Genomic DNA, 24745 nt, shown 5'->3' on the forward strand with positions numbered 1-24745 from the left:
GCATTTTATTTCTTTAGCAGACCAAAAAATCTTGAAGTTAACTTATCTCGTTCACCAATAGGTGGGGTTATTGTAACAGAAAGTTTTTTATTTATGAACAAGGCAGGACTGAATTCTTTAGGGCGTTCTTGTGCTCCCCCCACACCAAATTTCGGCATAAACATTACGATGGGAAAGATCGCCATTTACTAAAGATCAACCGTTTGGGCATCTAAGATTTAGGACGTGCCTTTCAAAGAAAGATTTACCTTCGAAAAATGAAATATTTTTGTTTCATCAGGTTAAGAATGTTGTGTATGTGCCCATGCAAGCTTATAGATAAAAGGTAATTGGGTAGGTCTATAAATAGCACGTTATTTTATCAACACAATTTCTCATTTCATCCAAATTGCTTTTATTTTTTATTTGTTCGCCGCTTATGTCATTGACAAAAGTGTGGCTAATCCTTAGAACAAACACCACATATGATCCTTGTATATTTTTCGAGTGTTGTCTGGGATGGTAGAACAGTACAATTACTATCTGGTGCCACCAACAGTAGGATTAATATTAAGTGTTTCTATCGTACAAAGGCAATTAGGGATCTTAAATAAGTCTAATAAGCAGCGTACTGGGTCTTTCATTCTACAAGAAATATCCAGTTTTTTAAAAATAGTTTTTTAACACTTATTAGGCAAAACACGTATTCAGGGTATTTTGTTAAACTTCGAACATTTCTCGAAGTTTATTTTACTTGGCATGTTTTACGAATCTATTTATAATTGGTCTTTAGAACTCGTTATTAGAATGTATAGGCATTAAAGAGAAAAAATAAATTTTTAAGAATCAACTTAAATCTATATTACTTCTAATGTAAATTTTTGTTGTTATACTAATTTGATCTAAATTGTTTTCTTTTTTAATATTTATAATTTTTATTGTTGTTCCATTTTAAAATAAGACTTTTGGTATCAAAGCGAAGGTATGTCAAGTCAGAAATGACTTAGCCCATATATCTATATAACACAATAATTTTTAGTAATTAAATAAATTTGAATTGGAGTTTTATTTGATTTAAGCACCAGACTTACCTCTCTTGTTTAAGAAAGTCACCAATGAATGAAATCCCTTCCCGAAAGATGATGACACACCTAAAACACCTACTCTTAAATTAACTTCCATATTTCCGCCTCGTCTTTTTCACCCCTACCTTAAGCCTAGTCAGTCTTTTATCTAATTAAGTAATTACCTACTTCAATGCTACTAACTCAAATGATCCTTTCTCTGATACTTATTCTGATTGTATTGTTTTTTTTGGGTGTTTGTTACTACTAAAAGTCGCACTTAAGACTTGGCCCTCTAACCTCTATTCATGACGTTTAAATAAATAAAATAAAATTTTAATTTTAATTTAACCTCTTTCTGGTGCAATGCATTTCTATCTATTAAGATGTATATATTTACTACACAAAATATTAAGGCAAAATTGTATTATTATCGTTTTTGTTGTTATTATCCGGTTCATACAAGCTGGTTAAGGTCTAGCGTGCACTGTTGTCTAAAGAAATATAGAAACACGAAAGCAGATTCGGTCTCCCTAATGTTGAGCAGCGCCCCCTTTTATCTAAAAACATTTCAAGAACCCTTTTGTCATAGAAAAGGGCGTGGTCTACAGCGGATCCAGCAATGAATCCTTAAACATTTTAAGAGTTAATTTTTAATGGTTATAGCTTTAGAAATAGTCAGGAGGCAGTGGTTTTTTACTTTGCCTAATTTGATTTTTCAAGTAGAATAGCTTTAAGTCTTCTTAATGAAAATATTTTTCCTTGTCATAAAAAATATTCTAAGGATTTTCAATTAGTTAGCATTTTAATTAAGAATAAAAATTAAATTTGTGTTGACGATACGGTGTGTACGTTGGAAACATTCTTACGAAAGTGACATGCACCGTATTAAATCAACATGTTTTCCTAGACTAGGGTATTTCACTTCGTGTTGAAGTAGTTTAATATTACTCGATAAAATTATGTCACACGAACTGCCGATTAATTTTAATTATTTAATTCTTCCCATCCATATTCTTTTGGTGATGGAAACTTTGGTTCTTCAAAATCAATGTTTGATAATGAGCTCTTAGCGGAAGTTGAGCCAAGTGCATCTTTCCATTTGGTTCATTACGCTTTGAGATATATCAATTGCACTTAATATTTCTTCGTCACTTTGGAGAAATGCTTTATAATTAGACTTAAGGCCCTTAGTGGCGAAACATCCGGTGCTATTGCAACTTTTAAAAACATACCATCCAATCAAAGCTGAAGCGCGTTTAGGTCCAAGTCGATAATATACGTCACTTATATTGACAAAACGTCACCGGCGTTTGATTACCATCGCGTCAGGTGACGTAAATTTTAAGCAGCCAATGAAATACCGGGACTATTCGTTTTATTTTAAGCGGAGGAGCGTACTGGGGGGACCAACGGGTAGATTGAGAGAAAGGCTAAAAACCGTCTCGACATAGACATTCTCCCTAGGTATAATTAAGTACATTCTTGGTGGTACTGAATAGCAATATTTTTCCCGATTCTTTATTTCTTGTATTTTCTTTGAAAGAGCCGTCATCATAATGATCGAATAAGATCCTTACTTCTTGGAGGTTCGATGATAGATGTTCTATTTTCTGAATGAACTTGTCGGATAGTTGTAGCACTGAGGTGATGTTCTTGGTGCATAATAACGATTGCACGACACACATTGCGTCAATGATGATAATGGACTGATTGTGACATGCAGAATTGGTGTCTGGAACTTCTAGAAGGGACAATTTCAAAACTTCTTCTATAATCTCACGTTTGCTTGTTGGCATGTGCATACTGGCGCCTGGATTTAAGTTTGAAGGTGGTGAAATTCGAAATTAATATTATCCCTTTTTCTGATAACATCTCCTGAATTAACATACCTCTGTCCGCTAAAGTTCCATCTGAAGGCTTAAGGGTATCTAACAACCCACTCTGTTGTGTCAAATCTTTGTCAGACATTCGACCTGGCACCATATTAGATACCAAACTGATAAACCAATTCGTGGTTATTCCAATTTGGTCTTTGGCAGTGTTATGGATTTTAATCGATGCCCATGTATCACTTTGAGTCTTGTAGTCATTGGTTTTCTGTATAAATAACTCCCAAGCGTCTATGATAACCCTCGTTGTGGGAAATTTCTGTTCAAATTCTTGTGTCATCAATTTTCCAATAATCGCGCGTGAAGGCCACATTTATATTTGAGACAAACGTTTTGCCAACCAATCAAACCAGGTTAAACAAATATTTGGAGATTGAAATGTGAAATCTGTAGGTGAGATCTTCTTCCAGTAGGCCAACTGTCAATGAGCAAAGAGCTAAAAATAGGGCTGTGCGAGTACTTGAACATCATCGATTACTCGGTTTTTTTTGAGGTCGTGTACTCGAACTCAACCTCGAATAAGAAATTGGAAAATACTCGTCGATTATCGAGTACCCGATTACTCGAATTAGCTGCTCTTAGTGGGACAGAGGGAAATTACCACCGGTCGCCAGCCAAACAAGGGCCGATATAGCCCCCCCCCCCTCTAAATTGCTCCTATGCAATAGCGTACCGAGCGGGGGGGGGGGTAATGTAGATATTGCCCAAGGACGGCCCATTAACGGTTCAGAGTTAAAGGAAGCCACCGGAGTTTGGATTAACTTGTTTCCCACACTAGTCTCAGAGAGGCTATACTGTAAACATAAAAAATTACAAAAAATCATGATCTGTCAAAATTTACATCGCGTGTAACCACATTACACTCGAAGTTATGGCATAAACAGTACCCTCTATTCGAAAAGTCTTCGCCTTCGTGATCATTGCTCCACGAGTTTTTTTTTCGATAGTTAAACAGTAATAGCTTTACAATATTTTACTGCTAGCGTGGTGAACCGTTACACTTGTTCCGAACGAATGGATAATTACGGTTAAAACGTTTGCTTCACCCGTGTTTACTTTACAAGCTCGCCAACGGCGAATTATCTGATTGGAAAATATAGAAAAGATTACGTCTGATAAGATCTGTTTGAAAAAAATAATTAAAATTAATATTTTACATAAAACATCGGACTAGAAACGATCGAATTATTTGTCTATGGTTTGTCAGGAAGGAGGTTCGTTTTCCCCGATAATTAAACAGTAAAAGTTCTCCTTGTTTAATTCCAACACAACAATAACTATTGGCAAATAAAAAAAGGAAATTTTTTACCGATTAAACTTTCATTAATAAAATTGGTAAATATATCTAAACTAAAATGTGGTATTAAATAATTAATCACTCTACAATCGAGCGCATTTACTAGTGGATAACCGTTATCCGATCGCCGAGCCCTATTTCGTCGATTCACCACGACAACCCAACGAAGCATGTACAAGTCAATCCAAATACGAAAATTTTATTTATTAAAAACTATCAAAGGGTCATTCCATATGATTTCGACCACTCATGTCACCATGGGTCAATCGATTTTTTTTAATTTTTAAACACAGATAGATCTGTCTAAAAAACGGTGATATCCAAGGTTTTAGCTGAAAATATTGAGAAGCTTTAGAATAAACACAGTTTAACCGAAACCCCACATTTTTTGGTATATCGTACCTTGATTTCAGTACCCCTTCGCTTTAGGTTTAATAACTTTTTATAAATATATTTTATTTTAACAAAATAACACAATCTTACACATTTTGGCAAGGCCAATTCAATGGTGGAGATTATATAGTCATAACTGGAATTGATAAAAGGTTATTGGATGTCAAAATGTACATTTGTATTTTTGGGGGGTCTCATTCGAGGGGTTAAAGGGTCATGTGGGCGATTGAAAACACAAAATATAATTGCACAATTAGATAGCTCTATAAAAGAGCTTTAAAAAAAGCTCTTAAAAAAGGGGTATTTTCCTTGTTTTTATTTGGTAAATCAATAACTATTTTCTTGAAATTCAACACTTTTGAAATGTTATATTTTTGATATCATACAAAAAATGGTTTAAAACTTTTAGAAATTATTACTACGTATTTAACGATGTTTGATAAATAATGCTCTAATATTTTCTAAATCATAATCTTTAAGAATAAAGGATCTAGCTCTGGAAGAAGTCGCTGTAGTCGTTGAGATTAGTCGCAAAATCAAGTTAAGAGGTTCATGGCATTTGTCGTCCCGTTTAGGCCATGACAGACTGTTAACTTATGTATATATTTTTCAACCCTTAATTTTGAGTAGTAAATTGATAAAATATTTAATTGAAAGTAGTTGCGTGTTAAATAGAGGCATTGAAATTTTTAGTATCGCCTGTAATGTTTGTTGTAACTGAAAACTAAACCTAATCTATAAATACCTAGAAAAAACCTTACACCCTTCAGTAATTGATGTTTTCTAATACACCATTTTGGTTAGCTTGGAAAATACATTAAGAAACACATGCTACAATAAATGCTTATTTTATTTTTACCTTTTGTAATACCAAGCTCCCATAAGTATCAACACTTGCAAAAGAATCATTTTATATCACCTATAATGTGTGATAGGTTCAATTTAACCTTCTTAGGGAGCAGCCTCGGCTGTGACCAGTTCATTTTTCACTGAATCTTAGGCGGAATTCACAATTTAAAGAAATAATAATAATTTATATGTATAGTCAGGAATGATTCTTTGAAATATTTTCAATTACTAACCCTAAAACAATATTACTTTTAACTACGTATACAATCACAAACTAAATTTGTGTTAAAATAATACTCAACGGCTCTAGTTTCCCACTTCGTAAAACTCACCTTTTTATATATGCTTATGGAAGAGATGATTTTATATAATGATTTTTGAGGCACCAGTTTAAAATTATTAACAATAAGGTCAACGTTAAAAGAATTAGTAATAGACGAAATTTAATGAAACTAACATTACGTAATTTCTGAAGTACTAGCAATTTATAAAACTAAGGGTGTTTTTAAATGATTGTGTACCTTCCTATAATCATTTATAAGAGGAATTACAACCTGAACTATATATTTCTTCACACTAGATTTTTTTTATCTACTCACAACCAACCTTTGTTAATTTATGCAATAAATACCAATTCCTCTTATAAATGTAAATTTTCCATGACTGACACATGCGCAGTTTACATACCAAAATGCAAATTCATAATGAATTATTTTTGAAAAAATTGTAATTATTTTAATTAATTTAATTGTAATAAACTTTGTGTAAGCCTAACTGCTTGTTATTACCTTATTATGTTGTCGAAATTCTAGGAAGGTACCCAATCTTTTAAAAACGTCCTTAGTTTTAAAAATTGCTAGTACTTAAGAAATTGCGTAATGTTAGTTTTATTAAATTTCGTCAGAAGTAAATGAACCGAAGTTATCAGACTGCTAAACTCCCCATGTTGGAGGCGTTTTCCTTGTGAAGTTACATTTTGACCTCGAATTTGAAATTTTGCGCGCTCCTAGGCAGAAAAAAAAAGTTTTTGTGTTTATGAAAACATTTTTTATTCAAAAGGTAAAAATAAAATTCGGAAGCATTTATTGTACCATGTGTTTCTTAATGTATTTTCCAAGCTAACCAAAATTGTGGATTAGAAAACATCAATACTGAAGGTATAAGGTTTTTTCTAGGTATTTATAGATTAGGTTTAGTTTTCAGTTACAACAAACATTACAGGCGATACTAAAAAGTTCAATGCCTCTATTTAACACGCAACTACTTTCAATTAAATATTTTATCAATTTACTACTCAAAATTAAGGGTTGAAAAATATATACATAAGTTAACAGTCTGTCATGGCCTAAATGGGACGACAAATGCCATGTACCGCTTAACTTGATTTTGCGGCTAATATCTACGCCTACAGTGACTTCTTCCAGAGCTAGATCCTTTATTCTTAAAGATTATGATTTAGAAAATATTCAAGCATTATTTATCAAACATCGTTAAATACGTAGTAATAATTTCTAAAAGTTTTAAACCATTTTTTTGTATGATATCAAAAATATAAAATTTCAAAAGTGTTGAATTTCAAGAAAATAGTTATTGATTTATCAAATAAAAACAAGGAAAATACCCCTTTTTTAAGAGCTTATTTTAAAGCTCTTTTATAGAGCTATCTAATTGTGTATTTATATTTCGTGTTTTCAATCGCCCACATGACCCTTTAACCCCTCGAATGAGACCCCCCAAAAATAAAAATGTACATTTTGACATCCAATAACCTTTTATCAATTCTAGTTAGGACTATATAATCTCCACCATTGAATTGGCCTTGCCAAAATGTGTAAGATTTTGTTATTTTGTTAAAATAAAATAAATTTATAAAAAGTTATTAAACTTAAAGCGAAGGGGTACTGAAATCGGTAGAATTGTACTATTGGGGATCCGCCGCAATTTTGTTTTTTATTTTATTTATTTTTGAACATTCAATGGATAATACAATTTTATTTAAAATAAACCCCCGCTTTTCGAGAAACATTGAGTATTTACGTTATATTTCCAATTTCAGTTATATTCCAATTTCATAAATTCCGCTTTACTTTTCTGCTAACTTTTACTTTGAGATAGGTCTAGTAGAACACGCGAAACACACTAGTGGTGTACAGACAATACGAAAACTTAGTAAAAATAGTCTAACCTAACCTATGATACGATTAAATTGGTTAGGTTAGGTTAGGTTGGGTTCAATATATTATCATTATTATTATTATATCATTTTATATTACAACAAAGATATCAAATCGTAGTAAAGTTCAAAAGTAGTAATACTACCGTCATGTACCCTACGATATATCAAAATTTATAATTAGGACCAAAATTGCGCTGTATATTCTACATATATTAGGAAATATAACGGAATGTATGAATTTGGAAATATAACTTAAATTCTCAATGATTCTCAAAAAGCGGGGGTTAATATTTAATAAAATTGTTTTCTCCGAGGAATGTTTTATATAAAAAAAAAAATTGCGGCGGATCCCCAATAGTACAATTTTACCCTGAAATCGAGGTACGATATACCAAAAAATGTGGGGTTTCGGTTAAACTGTTTATTCTAAAATTTCTCAATATTTTCAGCTAAAACCTTGGATATCACCGTTTTTTAGACAGATCCATCTGTGTTTAAAATTAAAAAAAAATAGATTGACCCATGGTGACATGAGTGGTCGAAATCGTATGGAATGACCCCAATACTTTCGTTAAATGAAACAACAAAAATAACCTATAGAAAAATATAAAAGAATATCCAACCAAGAAACAAGTTAATCCAAATACTTTGAAATCAGGAATTAATAAACCCAATTACCGAAAGTAATACAACTCGAAATTTACTTCATAAATGAAGCATTACGCTCGAAAACTAAGTACGCTAAACACACAATAGATAAAAATATACGACTTAAAAAAACAAGAAAGAACCAAATCGAACAAAGTGAAATTAAAAACAACTCGTTATCTCGTTCGATAAATAAATTAAATAAAAAAACACCCAAAAGAAAGTATCGTAAAACACTCGGCCGTATTCTGCATGACCCCGCAAGTAAGAAAGGAACCGCCTACTTGCTTCGGCCCTACCATTCGACGAGAGCTCACCGATTTCCCTCTTCTTTCCCCTCTTGCTTGGCCAATTGAAGGGTTGCTTTAGTGTGACGTATTACTTGTTTTTAATTCCCAACTTCCGGTTAAAATTTTCCGACATTTTTAATATCATTTGTAAAGTGAATTTTGCCGAAACTGCAATGGGAGTTATTTCTGCTGTCGTGGGAATTGAAACGATAAGCTTAGCGGAAGAAGTAAAATTTTTTAACGAAGGTAGCATGGAATTGAGAATGTTTAGCTAAGCGCATCATTGAAGAAGCAGGTATTTAATATGTACTTTACAATCGTTGAACATAAGGTTATAATTAATTGGCGTTATTATTTACAGATAAGGCTCTTTTCAACGTGTTTTGTCTAGTAACCACGAAACTGGGCTACGTTCAGTAACGCTCATCAACACAAGCGGCTTTCAGGTACAAAATGATAAAATTGAAGAGCCAATGGTACAATACTCTTTTTTAAATTACGATTACATTATAAATTTGGAAATACAAATATTTTTATTTGCAGATGCATACTACCGAATGAACTCTGCGCACATCAATAATACACATTCGCATGTATATTTGGGTGATATCTTTGGCTTAAGGCCTTTTCACACGAGCCAACTTTTTGATCCAACTAGATGAGTCAACTTGAGTTGAGTTAACTAGTTGGCTCGTGTGAATAAAAGTTCGATGAGTTGATCCACCAAAAATGTGCGCGAGAAAAAAATGGATCACTGATCCATTTTTGCTGACTCAGCATTTTGATTTAAAAAGTTGGCTCGTGTGAAAAGGTCTTTAGTGTCCTAACCCGCAATGGCTGGGGCTTAAAAATACGTCAATACGAATGATATTTACTGTAATGTTTTTTTATTTACTGTTAGGGCCGATGTGTCGATGGAATATTATTTTATCCTGCTGTCTCTTGTATAATTTTTCGAACTTTGAAAAATTTCCCCCGTCCTGCTGTTACAACTGGCAAGAATATTTTTCAATCAAGGGCACTAAACTCAGTTAATTCATTAGCATTATACTTTAAGGTAATATTTATTTTATCACAATTGCTTTTTACTTAAAAAATTTTCCCTACTCCAGAAGCTTCATTAATCTTCCGAACGTCTCACTCTCTCTGGACGGATTCAGATTCAAAATGCTGAATGTAACAATTATCTCCTCGCATCATTACCACTCTTTAATCTTTATATATTCCAGATTTTTCACAGAAAGCCCCTATTCAGATATAAATACTACAAGGTACTCCTCCGTACGAAACTTATTCAATAATATGTACAAGTGTTTTATTTTAAGTGGTTCATTTTTAAGTATGTCTGTATGTTATCCGTTACCAGTATTGTTATTTCTTGCATTAGTTTTTAGGTTGTTCCATTATTTTCATATCAGATGAGGAAATTTTGGGAGCTAGCAAAGCAGATTAACCACGAGTGCAACTGTGTCCCATCGATTATTCTGCTTATAGTTATGAGCACTGCTTTTATGCCGCTGAAGCTCTTCACATTTGGGTTCATTAAGATGGGGAATAGAGGCTTCCACTTCCTCCACAGTATATGAAGGGACTTCATCACTCATTTTTAAACAATTGCTTAGTGCTTAACAAAATATTTCACAAAATCGAATTGAGTCAAATATTTATTTCACAAATTTCTACACATTTTCCAAACAATATACTAAATACCTTTATTTATTTTTGTGATTGGGAGATAAAAAACTGTAGGGATGGCGAATGGGTGAGCAGTTATTTCCATAGGTGGATTTAAGAGCCATCCCTATTTGAATACAGCCAATTATAGCAACATAAAAGGTGTAATTATCACCACCGCCTACATTTGGCTGTTGGAACAGAGCTCCAGCCGCTTAGTAGCTACTGATAATACAATCACTAATTCGCTACTCCTACAGGTTCCTATTTCGATATGGCTTATAGGTGCATAATTTTATATGGCCTACAGGTTCATATTTCTTGTTAGAATTTAATTCCATAAAGTAAACAAACTAAAGAATATTCGTCACTTGTTGGAAACTTCACGAAGCTCTTCCGTTTTCCCCGCGCAACTGAGTGGTCAAAGTTGGCTGTACTTTTATGTAAATTTTATTCAATAAATTGTACACTAAAGCGGAATATGTAATAAAAATATTGTAAAAAATAATTATTTTTATTCTTTTTTAATTTCAAACAAGATTCAGATTACTATGGAAGGTTATTTTTAATTATTGTTATTATCATAAAAGATGTTGTTCTAAAGTTAATGAAATTTAAAGTAGATGGCATTGTTTTAGGGCTATTACTTTTTTGTTTGTAAGAAGATGGCATTACAAAAGTTTTGAATAAAAAATGAAAAATAGATGGCATTGCAAATTATCTTCCCTAAAATAACACTAGATGACACTGTACGCTTAATTTTGGTGTAGGGGGCGTTTTAACGTTATTTCCGGAACATTGGTCATCAAGAGTCACGTCACACTAGTGACGTCACGGCAGCCCTTCAATTGGCCAAGCAAGAGGGGAAGAAGAGGGAAATCAGTGAGCTCTCGTCGAATGGTAGCGCCGAAGTAAGTAGGCGTTACTTTTGCTCAACTAACTTGTTAGTGAAGTACGTGATAATTATTAAAATACATTAACGAAAACTTGAGTTTATATTAATTCATATTTTTAATTAATTTATATTAAATACGACAATATGATAAAACAAAAAACACAAAAAGCAATGGCTCACGTTTCGATTCCCGAGTCCCGACCCGCAGAATATTTATTATTAAAAATAAAATAAATTGTCTTTAATTAGTTTTTTAGTTTTCCTTAAAAGTGTCCTTAAAATTTAAAAATTTAACTAGTGTTATACTTGTCAGTGGTTCTGTGGTAAAGCATTCGTATTTATTCGTTTTTAATCAACAGAGAAGACGCTACATTAGAATATCTTCGATGCAATAATTTAAATGTAACACGAAATTTCGTTATATTTTTATAAAAACTGAAATTTAATACTCTGTTAATTTGTAATAAACGCTCCCGATAAAGCTGGAGGTCTAATTTTCGATGAAACGTGAAAAGTGTCGGTGGTTCTTTGGTAGAGCGTCCGCCTGTCATACAGGAGGTCTCGGGTTCGGTTCCCACCCGATGCGATCGCAAATTGCCACTAAGACGAGTACCGTAAACATTTGGTGGAAAACCTGCAATCTGGACGTTGAGACGTTTATCATAACCCTCAGCACTCGGTCCGTCTCAAAAGTCAATAAGAAGAAGATAGAGAGAAAACGCCCATACATACTTACGAAACACAACGCACTTAACACCCACAACCGACATAACACGAACCCAACATTCACATTTATATAAGTTGTTTTCTTATTTTGCAGGAGAGAAATGCAAAATGTGCTTAGAGATTTTGCATCACAATATAAATCGAATATGAATTGGTGAATTACCATAAGTTAATATAGACTTCCAAGCTTTGAGAAATACATCCCCCACAAAGTTTTGGCCAATCAGTACTAATTAGTGACGTTAAGTTATAAGGAACCACCTATGGACTGCATTGTGAAGGATGATAAAATTAGCGAATAAGTATATTAGTGACACTTCTTTTCCCAACTTCATAGAATTTTTTCGCCCACTCAATGAAGAAAAACATATATCTTATTTCACGAAGACCGAAAGCATAACTAAACCTTCGATGGATCTTCAAGAATGACGACCCCACAGCTTCATGAAAATGTTTGCCAAAATGAGAAAATCCTAGCTCCAGCACTGCGAAGACGCGTGTTCTCTCGCCATATGGCCTGTCGTCGATTTCTTACATTGACCTCTCAGTCAATATACAGAGCAAATTTGTCTCTACTAGAAATCCATAGCCAGAATGTTTTCTTTGTTGCTCTGCCGTAGGTTTCCTTTCTTTATTGAACAAAATTGGGCGTGGCCGAAGACAATCATAGACATCCTCTATCGATCTGTATTGGTCGTTTTACAGAAATTGAAGGGAAATACATACTTGCGTCATGCCAATGCGATCTAATAAAACAGATCATGAATCATTGAACAGAAAAGGAACGTTGAAAAGCTTCCTTAATGAATTTCATAAATATTTACAGCGTGTGGAGAGACAATCCTTCACTTAAAACGTTGGCATTCTCTCTAAAAAAGCTGCCCATCAAAAACAATTTATAGGACTTTTTGAACTTGTTTCGCTTCTAGTCCACTACCGTAAGTATTATTAAATTACGCAACATTTCAAAAGGACATTATTACATTTGGTAAAGATTAAATGAATCAATAAGAAATGATAACCATTCTAATAGTAATGTGTTGATAAAATAAAATTTTGTAGCTTGAACAAAATTGTTTACAATTTCGAAACCATATTTTTGCATTTTACCGGCCTAAAATATTTCGCTTAAAGGCGGTTTTAATATCTTAAGTAATTTGTGTCAAGACCGATAAATTAGAAGCTAGCGTTAAGCCAGATTGACGTTAATCGTTTAAAAAGTAAGATGAAAAATCTAATTTTAGAGCCTCTTTTTTTAGTTAAGGGTTTAAGAAAATCCGTTTATCAGTTTACGCTTCACAAAACCTGCCTTCAAGTAACGTTATACTTTTAACGAATCATTTGATGAGGCCACATATGTATCAATTAGTAGAGGCCTCTCACACAAACAATTTCGAAAAAAAATCTTCCAACATTAAAGTTTCAATTTTGAATACAGAAACTTTAATACAGAAAAGTTAACATCCTAGATAGTACATAGATTATAACGTTATAAATAAGCTGCGTCTTGTGTAAAAATGTCTAGGTTTAAAAAACTGCAATAAGATAAATGATCTAGGTTCACAGCTAGTCCATCCTAAATATTCCGTTATATCATGAGTACTTCAAATTTTAACATGCTATGTAAAGGTAAATTCTATGAAATATATTTTGAACAAAGAATTTCTCTGAAGGTTTATTTTGATAAATATCTACAGATTACTAGAAAGCTCTTTAAGCTCCAAAGCAGTTTTCACCATAGCTCCGGTTTGCAGCAGGACGCGACTTCTTAAAGTGTTGGTTCTCTTGGGTTGATGAAGAAATTGAGTGTCTTTACCCAGTTTCAAGTAATCAGTAACGTGTTTGCACTAACGAGGAGTGTACCTGAGGTGTAAATCACCGATTTTGATGAAACTCGGGGGTACAGTAGACCTTGAGGTAACATGAATTTTCACCATGGGAAAAGTTACGCTGGGCTTCCGTTTTGTTATGGCAACCGAAAATGTTTTTGACAACATAAAATGAAAAAATCTACATTTAAAAAAGCATGGGATTTTCTCGGTTTCACAAGGGGGCTACTTGATGAATTTCACCCAAAATTGTTCAAATTTAGCATTTTAGTTGAAATTTAAATTTTTATTTTTATTTTTGGTCTTCCAAAATTTTCACAAAATTTAGTTTTTTTCATTTTATGTTGTCAAAACATTTTCGGTTGCTATAGCAAAACGGAAGCCCAGCGTAACTTTTCCCTCGGTGAAAATTCATGTTACCCCAAGGTCTACATACCCCCCGAGTTTCATCAAAATCGGTGATTTACACCTCGGGTACACTCCTCGTAAGTCCATTGAATTCGGTTCGTAATAGCGGAAAAACCAATCGGCTATTACGCATTTTAGTGAGAATGGAATGAGGCAAGTTAAGGAGAGCGGAAACTCGAAAGGCCGTAACCGTGGCAACGTTTAGTATTGATTTTTGTTTAAAGAATTTTTTCTCAGGCCTAAATCACTGAATTATCTCTGAACTTGAAAAGAGCTCAACCTGAGGCGAACGCACTTGTCAAAAAGGGCCTTCGTCCATTGCAGGCCTCCGGCGAACGTGCTTAAACCAGCCAACGCTTAAATTTGAGGCCCCAAATTATTATAAGGAAGTGTGTGACCGACCTATTTACATATATATTACCGAAATTATTTTGATCGTTCATTAAACTGAGAAAGCGCTGACAGCTCACGGGAAATTTGTCACGTTCACGTGAACGGCTTAAACTTTCCGGTTTGGAAACTTTGCTTCTGTCGAAATACATGACACAATATTTTGAAATATATTTCGTCCGGGCCCCCAGCTGGTTGAGATTTTCGTATAATTCTTAGTGTAAGACATTTTCCGTAAGTTTAAGAAACTTAAAAAAGGTTTGCAATTTAAAGGGCTGTTCTCAAATTATGTAACGCAATACTACATTAAGAAACTTAAAATTATTAAATTTCTTTAATTAATTTTCTACCCTTTTCCCGAAATTTATTAACACCATGAACGCTGCTATAAATCATTCGATATCCTTACCTACCAACACTCAACTCCGAACACAAGCTACAAGTAAACCTTCAAGGGTAAAAATACGTTATCACGCTATACTTTAAATTTTAAATAAATGGTTAATAGACCGTTAAAAATTACAAAATGGGAAACAATATTAAACTCGAAAATGAAATGTTCCCTGGGTCATTTTAATATTGCTACACCACTGGCTGTACATTTCACAGCCGTTATAATTATGACGTCAGTTACAAAAGTTATAAATCTATCTACTTCTTTCAAATCAAAAGAAAAACTAAAATATAAAACTTACATAGCCTAAAGTTATTCAACAAAAGGAACAATAATACTGTTTGAAAGCTTCAGTAAAATTATGGTTTTTAAATTAAAAGTAAAATTAACTGGAAATATATGAATTTATTAAAATATAATAAACGTTTTTTTGTTAGTTATGGGGTACATCAAAGTCTTAAGAATTATATTTTCAAAATATAAGCATATTTGCAATTTTTGAAGAAAAAACTATATTTTATTACAATAAACGTGGTACTTTGGTCGATAGACCTTCTCTGCAAAATTCGCAATATTACTGGAACATAAAGTACTTAGTATTCCTGGTTCTACTTAATGAAAGGATTTACAAAAACTCACAGAAAAATGTATGCGTTACCATCCAGACGTTACCATCCTAAAATAGACGTCACTTCACGGCAGGTGTGAGACGAATATAAGATTTACAGAACTTCCACCTCTGCATAAACGTCAGACAACATTTCAATATATTATTTATGGGTAGAATTTATTAAATGTTATAGTAATTTGCATTCGTTGACGTACCATTATACTGAGTAAAATATTTGGTTTGAATGATAATGAGTAGACGTAGAAGAAAGCTGTGGTAAAGTAATGAGTCTGTTTTCGTAAAACTGTGTCTGTAGGCGACCCTGGAAATCAACTTGATGGACAGATAATAAATTTCCATCGTTGAAGATTGGCATTTCGTCAGAAGAATATCTCAGTGAAATATTGGATAGGTTGGAACTATTGGCCGAAGGAAGTTGAAAAAGACTATAAAAGGAATTCCAGGGGACAGTTGAGAAGCATATTTCTTCTTGGAATCATCGTGAAGAGTAACCATGCGCTTCTTTTCCGTTTTAGCTTTCGCCTGTTTCCTGGCTCTGGCCTTCGGTAAGATTCTAAAGCTCTCTTTTGGGTTTTCGTATTAAAATATAGTTAAGACTTAAAGGGCTAATCTATATTTTGAATTCTGTAAAAATAGACGTATTATTAATGGTAGACACTATTTACGTCTTTAGGGCTGCACAGTCAGGTTTGTTCATAAGGATATTTTTTATAGTCAGCCTGACTAGTGAGCCTCCTATCTTAATTTAATTAAGTAGTCACTGACTAGTGGTAGTAAAAATGGGGGTATAAAAACAATAAGGACCGCAAACACTTTGCTGTACCCGTCAGAATTAAAATAGGAGTTTATTATCTCTTGAGTTACATTATGGGATTTCTTTTTAAAAATGAGATTGATGAATGCTGAATTCATAATACGCCATATTCGCGCTTTATTTATGAATATTTAAGTAATTTTTTCACAAGTCAAATTGACTAGGGAGCCCCCAGATTTCGATTAATTTTAGTTGTCAGAGCATTTATTTTAGTAGTCAAATGCCGTGACTAGTGCCTTATTTCCAACCCTGTGCACAGCTATAAATTATAGAATTATTATTGGTCAAATATTATGTTTAAAAACATCTCTAGTTAATGGATTTTAGTTCGAAATTTATCAACCACTTGTGTTTCATTTTAAAAAAGGGCAGAAGAAAACTATCTGCTTATTTAGTTATTATCGTGACACTGGGTAGCTGGCTCGAGGGTGTGGCTTTTGTTCGTTGCCATGGTAACGCGTATAGGTCGGCCATGATATTAAGACGCCAATGGTGGTCACGTGATTATTTCGCCGGATCGTGTGGCGTTTCACCTCTTGATCTGTGACGTGAATCTAATGTCATGGCGGCCGTTTCAAGGCGGGGCTTAGCTATGACGTATGCCTACGACGCTACGAGCAAGCACCTAATATTATGGCGTCTGTGGAGAAGCGCTTTACTATAAATTTATAACGGTCTGTGACGTTCCAAGTTCGTAATCAACTGCTTTTCTTAAAATAAGGAATAAACACCCAAAACAATTGATTAAAGTAGAAGAGTTAGATTGTTCAAAAGAGCTGAAAAATAATTGAATAGTAAAACTTGAGGTTTCTTTTGGTATTTTAGGCCAAGACGACACCGAAGCTCCAACTACCCAAGAGGCATCTTCTACAACCGAGAGCGCTGATACCACCACCGAAAGCGCTGAAACCACCGCAGCGACCGCAGATATCACCACAGCCACCCCAGATGTTACCACTGCCGAAGCTGACGATAAATACACCGCTGCTTGCAAATCTAAATATGCCGATGAAGCCAATGTTACCGCCGTCGATTTCAGTTTGGTGAGTCTTGGCATAAAATAGTCGCAATAGCTATATTTATTGTCTCTATTATGCTACCAGTTTTAAATTACTTTTTAATGTGATTAAAATAAGCAGTGGCCAGTAGAAATCTTAAGTGACCTAAGATTATTTGAGAAGTTCATAGACTGAACGATTCTCTTCTACAATCTACCTTACCTTTGTAAGATAAATTTAGAAAATATTTTTGAGTTAAATTTTCAGGCGAGCGCTGAAAATGTTGATACCTAAAAGGTTACCATTATTCACCCACAGTATAAAAACCCCTTAGAAAGTACAGGCGCAAACTTTCAATAAAAAAGTCCTATCTCACCAAAATCTATACCTACCCGTTGGTTTGGTTTCCGTATTGTTCGTTCAGAGTATATATAATGTATGTAGAGATAAACCTACCTTGTGGCCCTCACATATTTTATAGCCGATATAAAAATCTTTGTGGAGTAAATGGGTTAAACAGACTTGAAAAAACCTTGTGCCACCTAGGAGCATTGGAGCAACAAACACAACGAGAACGCAGCTAGCCTTTAAACACGCTAACGCAGTGTTGTGTACAAATTTCAATCGACGAGTCTTTACGCTGAACGTTTTACGGAAAGGGGGAAAACAATTTATGAATTTCCCCATTCCGACGGCAGCAGGCGCTAAAGCGTCTAACCAATAGAAATGTACACAATAAAATGCACGACTCATGACGGGCGGCGTTCTCCTCGTGTGGGGTGTCGTGTTTGTTGCTCCTAGGTGGCACTGTGTGCCCGACACTAGTGTTTGTCATTCCAGTCTCCAGATATACCGATATCCAAATTTTTCTTGTTCCTCTGTTAAAGGGACCAATCCAATCATGCGTTTACCAATGCGGCGTTGTCGAGAAGACCTACACACGGGGAATTTTCTCCCTCGAAATCGTCAAGAAGCTCGGCGAAGTTGTCAGCAAGGACGATCACACTTCCTGCGCACCATACATGGTAAATTCTGATTACATTTTCAAACGTTCAAAGTTTTAGTTTTTAAATATATAGTGCAATTTCTTCCTATTTTGGGAACTTTGGGCTGCAGAACGATCATAAACGGCGTGGACGATTTGGGTTCTTGTTGTTGGAAATAATCTTAGTCGATAATTAAAAAAAAAATCCAAAACAGCCAGCTCTCGATAAATATTCAGTCGCATAAACATCCGTTATTTTAGGTGTAGAAAGGTTTTCAGCCTGTCCAAATAGATAGCATCGTTTCCAGATTGAGTTTATTTTGTTTAAAATTCAAGACTTTAATTTGGCCACCAAGTGCGGAGGGTAGAATGAATATTATGCGTTATAGGGTCGATTAGGACAATTAATATCACTATTCAAGTTAAATTTAATTAATTCTGCCGTAATCTAATACCAATTTGAATAGTCATATTGATTGCTGACCGGAGAACTGGGTCTGGTAGCGGCTTCTGACACTTGGTGGAAAATCAAAACTTTTAAAAGCGGTTTTTACTTGACTGATCCTTTTTTACAGGTCAATTGATATAGGAAAACTAGCTACACAAGTACTTTAAATTAGGCACCTTTGTATAGTAGAGTCTGTTATATTTCTAACATATTTTTTGAGTTTTTAGGAATGTTTGAAGGGATCCTGTCTTAGCGCCCAAGAAGTTGATGACTGTACCAAGGACAACGCCGACGTTAGTGAAATTAAGGTAAGTTTTGTGAAAAAATTAAGGATAATATGATTTACTGATTTTGCATTAATTTCATTAAATTGGAAATTTGAATTGATGTAGTTAAGGCCTAAAAGATTTTATAATTTTATAAATAATTTTACCACGTATTCAAACAGAACACTGAAAGCCGTTGCAAGAAGGCTTGCATCGGACCCGATGGAAAGAAAGTCAAAGAAATCGGAGGAAACAATGGTGCTACTTGCGTCGCCCATAAAAAGGTAAACGACCTCCAGCATTTTGAAAAAATTGATTATGAAAATCACCGTGGCTCCAAGGGGAGGGGTGTAGAGAACAATTGAGTAGTCAAACCACATTTTTAAATTGGTTAAGTTAAGTAGATTTTAGGACACACATGTTGAACGTTTATTTACATATAGATGCATTTTCTAGATCTTTGGACGTCAAATTCCAACTCCAGGATACTGTGAAGATGGATCTTGCGTTTCTTACGTTTAAATGCTTAACACATCTAAAGAAATAAATTTATTTTCATGAATATTTCGAGTTTTCATTTAACCGCAATAATTCACAAATTTCTAAACGGAATTACCAGTCCAAAGTCCTTGTTTATCTTTATTTTTTATTAGACCCAAAAACAATGACTTTGGCTTTTGATAAATTTGAGAAAAGGTCAATTTCCGTAAAATAAATTAAAAACTATTTTTTTATATATACATTCATACTTACAATGCTAGAGGTATGTTTTCTTACTTCTCTCCCATAACGAATATTTCAATTTTGATCACAAAAATTTAATTTTAATTTCAATTTAAAAAAATTGTCAATGTTTCCTTAACAATTCAAAACCGTTTTAAAAATCGCGCCTCATATAAGAGATTTTTCTAGGAACCTTGCTACCACCAAAGGGGTCCAAATCTAACTCAACCTGTATGTGACCCATAAATAGGGTCTCCTTTGAAAGAGTTTCTTAAAGGGAGTATGAATTAAAAAAAAATATGATGGACCAATGATTTTAAAATGTTTAACAGAAGCCCGGTTTGATTGGCGCTATAGTTACATTAAAAATATGTCAGAAAGCGTGATAGTGGACGATGTTTTTATGTAGTTCATACTTCCTGTTAATATAATAATCACTTGTCTCCCATACGACCGAATGCTTCAATTTGGACGGGTTTTAAATAAATGCTTGCACAGTTTTTTCCAATGCATTTTCCACTTCCTTCAATGTATTTCAATTATTTAAAGTCTACCTAACATACTTTCGGGATCTGAGAAAAATTTAAATATAATAAAATAATAATAATAATAATAATATATATATATATATATATATATATATATATTATTATTTTAGCTGATGGTTTTGTAAATTTACTTGGAACTTCAATTAATTTATTGGATTGAATGAAACCCCTCCAACTTAGTGCAATTTTCAAATATGCAATCGCTTAGAATGGGAATTCGATCGTATGGGAAAACTCATACAATCGAATTCTCATACGACCAAATACCCATTCTGCCGAATCTTCACACTAAACAATTAATTGGGCCACTTAATTGTATCCAACTAATTGTAAGCAAGAAAATTGTATAGTGTGAGCACAAAAAGTGGGAACAGTTGATACAATTTTTCTGTTCACACTATACAATTTTTTTGCTTACAATTAGTCGGATACAATTATGTGGCCTAAATAATTGTATAGTGTGAACTGGGCTTCATTTAATGTAAATTTACGATGAACTTTCATTAATTTATTTGATTGAATGCCACCCCGCCAACTAAGTGCAATTTTACAATACGTAATGGCTATTTATAGATTAGGACGAATGGGAATTCGGTCGTATGGGAAAACTCATACAAGCGAATTCCCATACGACCGAATTACCATTCGGCCGAATCCTATTAATTTAGCTTATTTTATGTAACCTTGTCAAAACGGTATCGTACGCTAAGTATTGGCGCTCTCGTGCTGGGGGCGCGCGGCGCCACCCCAACCCCATTCTTGCTAATCAAGCTGGGCCGTCTACAACGTGACCTAGAGGACAGTACCTAGCCATATCGTACCGAGTATTGTCCAATTCAAATATTCACCCAACCTAACCTAAACCCAAATTAAACATAATACTAATCTAACCCAACCCTAACTATACATTATTATAACTCAACCCTAACTCATATGGATAAATTAAGACCCCTCTACATAATGCCAATCCAGTCTCTATTGTCAACGGATCGAAACCAAATATTTTTAAACTCACGCCCAATATTTATTTGTTACACTATTATTATTATTTGCTTAAATGGGACTCCGCCAACTTGGTGCTATTTTTATAAATATACTAGCTTTAATACCCGGCTTCGCCCGGGGTCTTTTTGATTTGTACGTAATAAAAGTACGGTACCATAACAAAACCATCTTCAGAAAACTTCGTATTTTTACTTCCTTCTGATGATTCTTCCTAATAACTTTTGGGAGAGCTAACAATTTGGAGTTTTAATTTCCAAATGACTTGTGTTGAGTCCGTTGAAGAGCTCCCAAATTCGACCCCTTCTACCGGTCCGTCAATGTAGAGCCTAGGGAGCGCCCATTAATTACGTGTGGCGATTTTTCGAACCCCCTCCCCCCTTACTTGTTAGTGAGATGTCGTGAGAATTGGCTCGTCCCCCTCCCTCCCCTGTAGAGTCTTCAACTGGGATAGTAGATGTCTAAAATACTTACGAAAGATTTATTAACTTTAAGTGTTCTATGAGAATTAAAAAAGCGGTAAACTCTATTTCAAGGAAGGACCGTATTTTTCCTTTGGTTCGAAGTGAATCGAACGATTTTGACCCTGTTAACTGGGGCCCTGTTAGTTAAGGGGCCTAACTATGTTCCTGATGAAAATAACTTCATCCAATTTCCTAATTTGGATCCAACTAGAATCAAGACACATTCTACTAGATTTTGATCAAATCGTAATAGAGTTGAATTTCAAACATTATAACTGAATCAAATTTAGCACATGAAGGATGTTTTTTCGATTCAATTCAAAGTTGATTCTGCTAATTTTATCAATTTTAATACCTTTTTCTCTTGCACTCAAAATAGTTTTGACAATTTTAAATTCAATAGTTAATTAGCTATAAAACCCTATGAGTGGCGTTTTCATATCAAATTAACCAATCAACCAAAAACCTTATTTATTTCTTGAGCGCGATAGGTGGGTTTGGACTATGAAAATATAGTTTTAGGTGTAAATATTAAATCAAAAGCCGTGTTTAGAGTAGCTTTCACTTAAATTAAATTAAAAAATGTAAACCTTTTCAAATAAAATCGATCGTAAGAATAATATTTACGCCGCGGCATAAGATATTACTTAGGTAGGCTTACGTTGTATTGGAAGGATGTGTTGAAAAAGGTCTTTTTCCTGAAAATGAAATATGGAGGGAAGTGGTCAGTCCGCTCTTGTCAGAGGTGATTACAAGAGTCGTCCAGCAGCGTTCTCTTCCCTCTATCAACACACCCAAAATCTCATTTTCAATTGAAAAGACATACCCAACGCCATCTCATAGGTACATCAAATTTTCGGAAATATTTTAAACGCTAAAAACTTCGAGGCTCTATCAAATGCAATAGCAATTGGTTCCCTACAAAGATTTGTCTTTAAGTTCTACTCGAACTACGCACACATTTCTCAATAAATTAAACCAAATTAACTAAAAAGTAAAAAATTAACAAAATTATTTTAAGCACCATAGAGGACAGTTTGATACACACAGCAAAAATAATTTTGAAAGAATTTCCATAAATCCATAGAAGTTTGACTCTAATTAGAAAACAAATTTTCCAATTGCTCTCAGTATTCCCTATATTTAAAATCTGTAATCAAACTTTTAAAGACTTAACTGTTGTTAAATATTTCAGGTGATTAGAATTTCTTCGCATTTTGTGTTTAAACAAAATATTCAAAAAGGGAATAACGTAGTATTCGACCCAGGTAGCAAAATTTTGTTGATAAACCGTTGAAAAACCGTTAATAAATAGATAATAATTAAACGTTGCTTATATAACTGATAAAATATTTGTAAATTGAAACGTTCATTTAACGTCTATAACTCTTATGAAATATAACGTTGAAAAGAATTGAAAGTATTCACCTAATATCAACGTTGATATTAAGTTAAGAAATAACCTTAAAACGTTATATAAACCAAAAAACCGAAAATCAACGAAACTGAAACGTTGTCATTGCTATCATTGTTTAAGGGAATTAAATAGTATTCAAAAGGACTAAAAGTAAAAATCAAAACTTTTTTATACCTTAACCACAAGGACCGGAATAGGTTTAATCTTAGGGCTCCATGTACTTCCCTTTCCATACCCCAAAATGTATTGTATTAAACATGAAAGAGTAAAATGGGTCTAAAACAAATTATTAGACCTTTTTGGTATCAAAATAGTTTGAAATAAATTAAAAGACCAATTTTGTTAGCCTTTATTTTTAAAAGAGTGGCACGGAAATCATGCGGATATTAAAAAATATTTAATTTAATTGTAGTTATTCCTTCACCATAGATAAAAGAGAGGTTAATCAAGGCGCTCTCGAAGTTTGGACGAGTACGTCGAGTATCACGTGATCATTCTCCACCGTTTTCTTTCCGCGTTTATAATCCGGAGTCGGAATATTTTATAACTGGAAGACGACGCCATATTTTTGTCGAGCTAGTCTGACAATTAGTCAGTGGTGTAGTCGGGCCAGGGCCCCGCCCCTGTTCTTTTTTCAAAGGCAGGGCCTCTACCCGCCATGGTTTTTCCGCTTTCCCACGGCGCGCCCTGCCTTTTTTTTCAACTTGCCAGGGAGCGCCTTGCTTCTATTTCGTAAATCATTGGCATTGGCGACCATTTAACTAGTTCGTATAAAATTTTTGTTTATTAACAATATTGATTTTTAGTACCTTTTATCCATTTACTAATCATTCTTCACGTTTCCTACTTTACTAGCAGCGTTCATATAAACCCCGTCACTCTAGTGTGTTTAATGTAGGAGCAACAAACACAGCACCCCACACAAGGAGAACGCAGCCCGCCAAAAGTCGTCTCTTGTGTAAAATTTTCATTGGCAAGACGGTTTAGCGCTGCTGCCGTCAGAAGGGGAAAATTTTGAAATTGTCTTCCCCCTTTCCGTAAAATGTTCAGCGTAAAGGTTCATACTATGAAAGTTGTACACAACAATGCGTTAATGAGTTTAAAGGCTAGCTGCGTTCTCCTTGTGTTTGTTGCTCCTAGGCTTAAGCGTTCAGTTACCGTAACAATAACAGTTGTTTCTATTGAAAATAAAATGGGAATCTGAAGGATTTTAAGGGTCCCTCAATTGACCAAATTGCATTTAAACTTGATTAAATTAAATTTTTAAAATCAATTTAAATTTTTTTTAACGTTTTTGAAATTTAAAAAAAATTTCATTTCCCATGTTATTTTCAATGGAAAAATCAGAAATTATGTTGTCAAAAACGTTTTCGGTTGCCATGGCAAAAAGAAAGCCCGTCGCAACTTTTCCCTTGCAGGTTTTTTAAGGTACATGGAGGTGTACACTTTACCCGAGTTTGAAACAAATCGGTGATTAACATCTCGGGTCGTCTCCTTGTTAGTCTAGTCCACAATTTACGTTTCATGATTGTTAGAAAATTTAAA

The 24745-nt window shown here is 34.0% G+C and overlaps 1 protein-coding gene across 1 annotated transcript; it reads left to right on the forward strand.

Annotated features, from left to right (window-relative positions):
• Positions 1–15992: 15992 nt before the first annotated feature.
• Positions 15993–19608, forward strand: LOC149963072 (uncharacterized). Its single transcript, XM_090170452.1, has 6 exons — positions 15993–16080; positions 17175–17392; positions 18235–18372; positions 19008–19088; positions 19229–19330; positions 19503–19608. The coding sequence occupies exons 1-6, from the start codon at positions 16029–16031 to the stop codon at positions 19566–19568; spliced, it is 657 nt and encodes a 218-aa protein (XP_090026578.1). The 5' UTR covers positions 15993–16028; the 3' UTR covers positions 19569–19608.
• Positions 19609–24745: the final 5137 nt, after the last annotated feature.

This window comes from Leiobunum rupestre, chromosome 1 (genome assembly GCF_980474605.1).
Source record: "Leiobunum rupestre chromosome 1, qqLeiRupe1.1.hap1, whole genome shotgun sequence".
NCBI classification, from domain to species: Eukaryota; Metazoa; Arthropoda; class Arachnida; order Opiliones; family Sclerosomatidae; genus Leiobunum; species Leiobunum rupestre.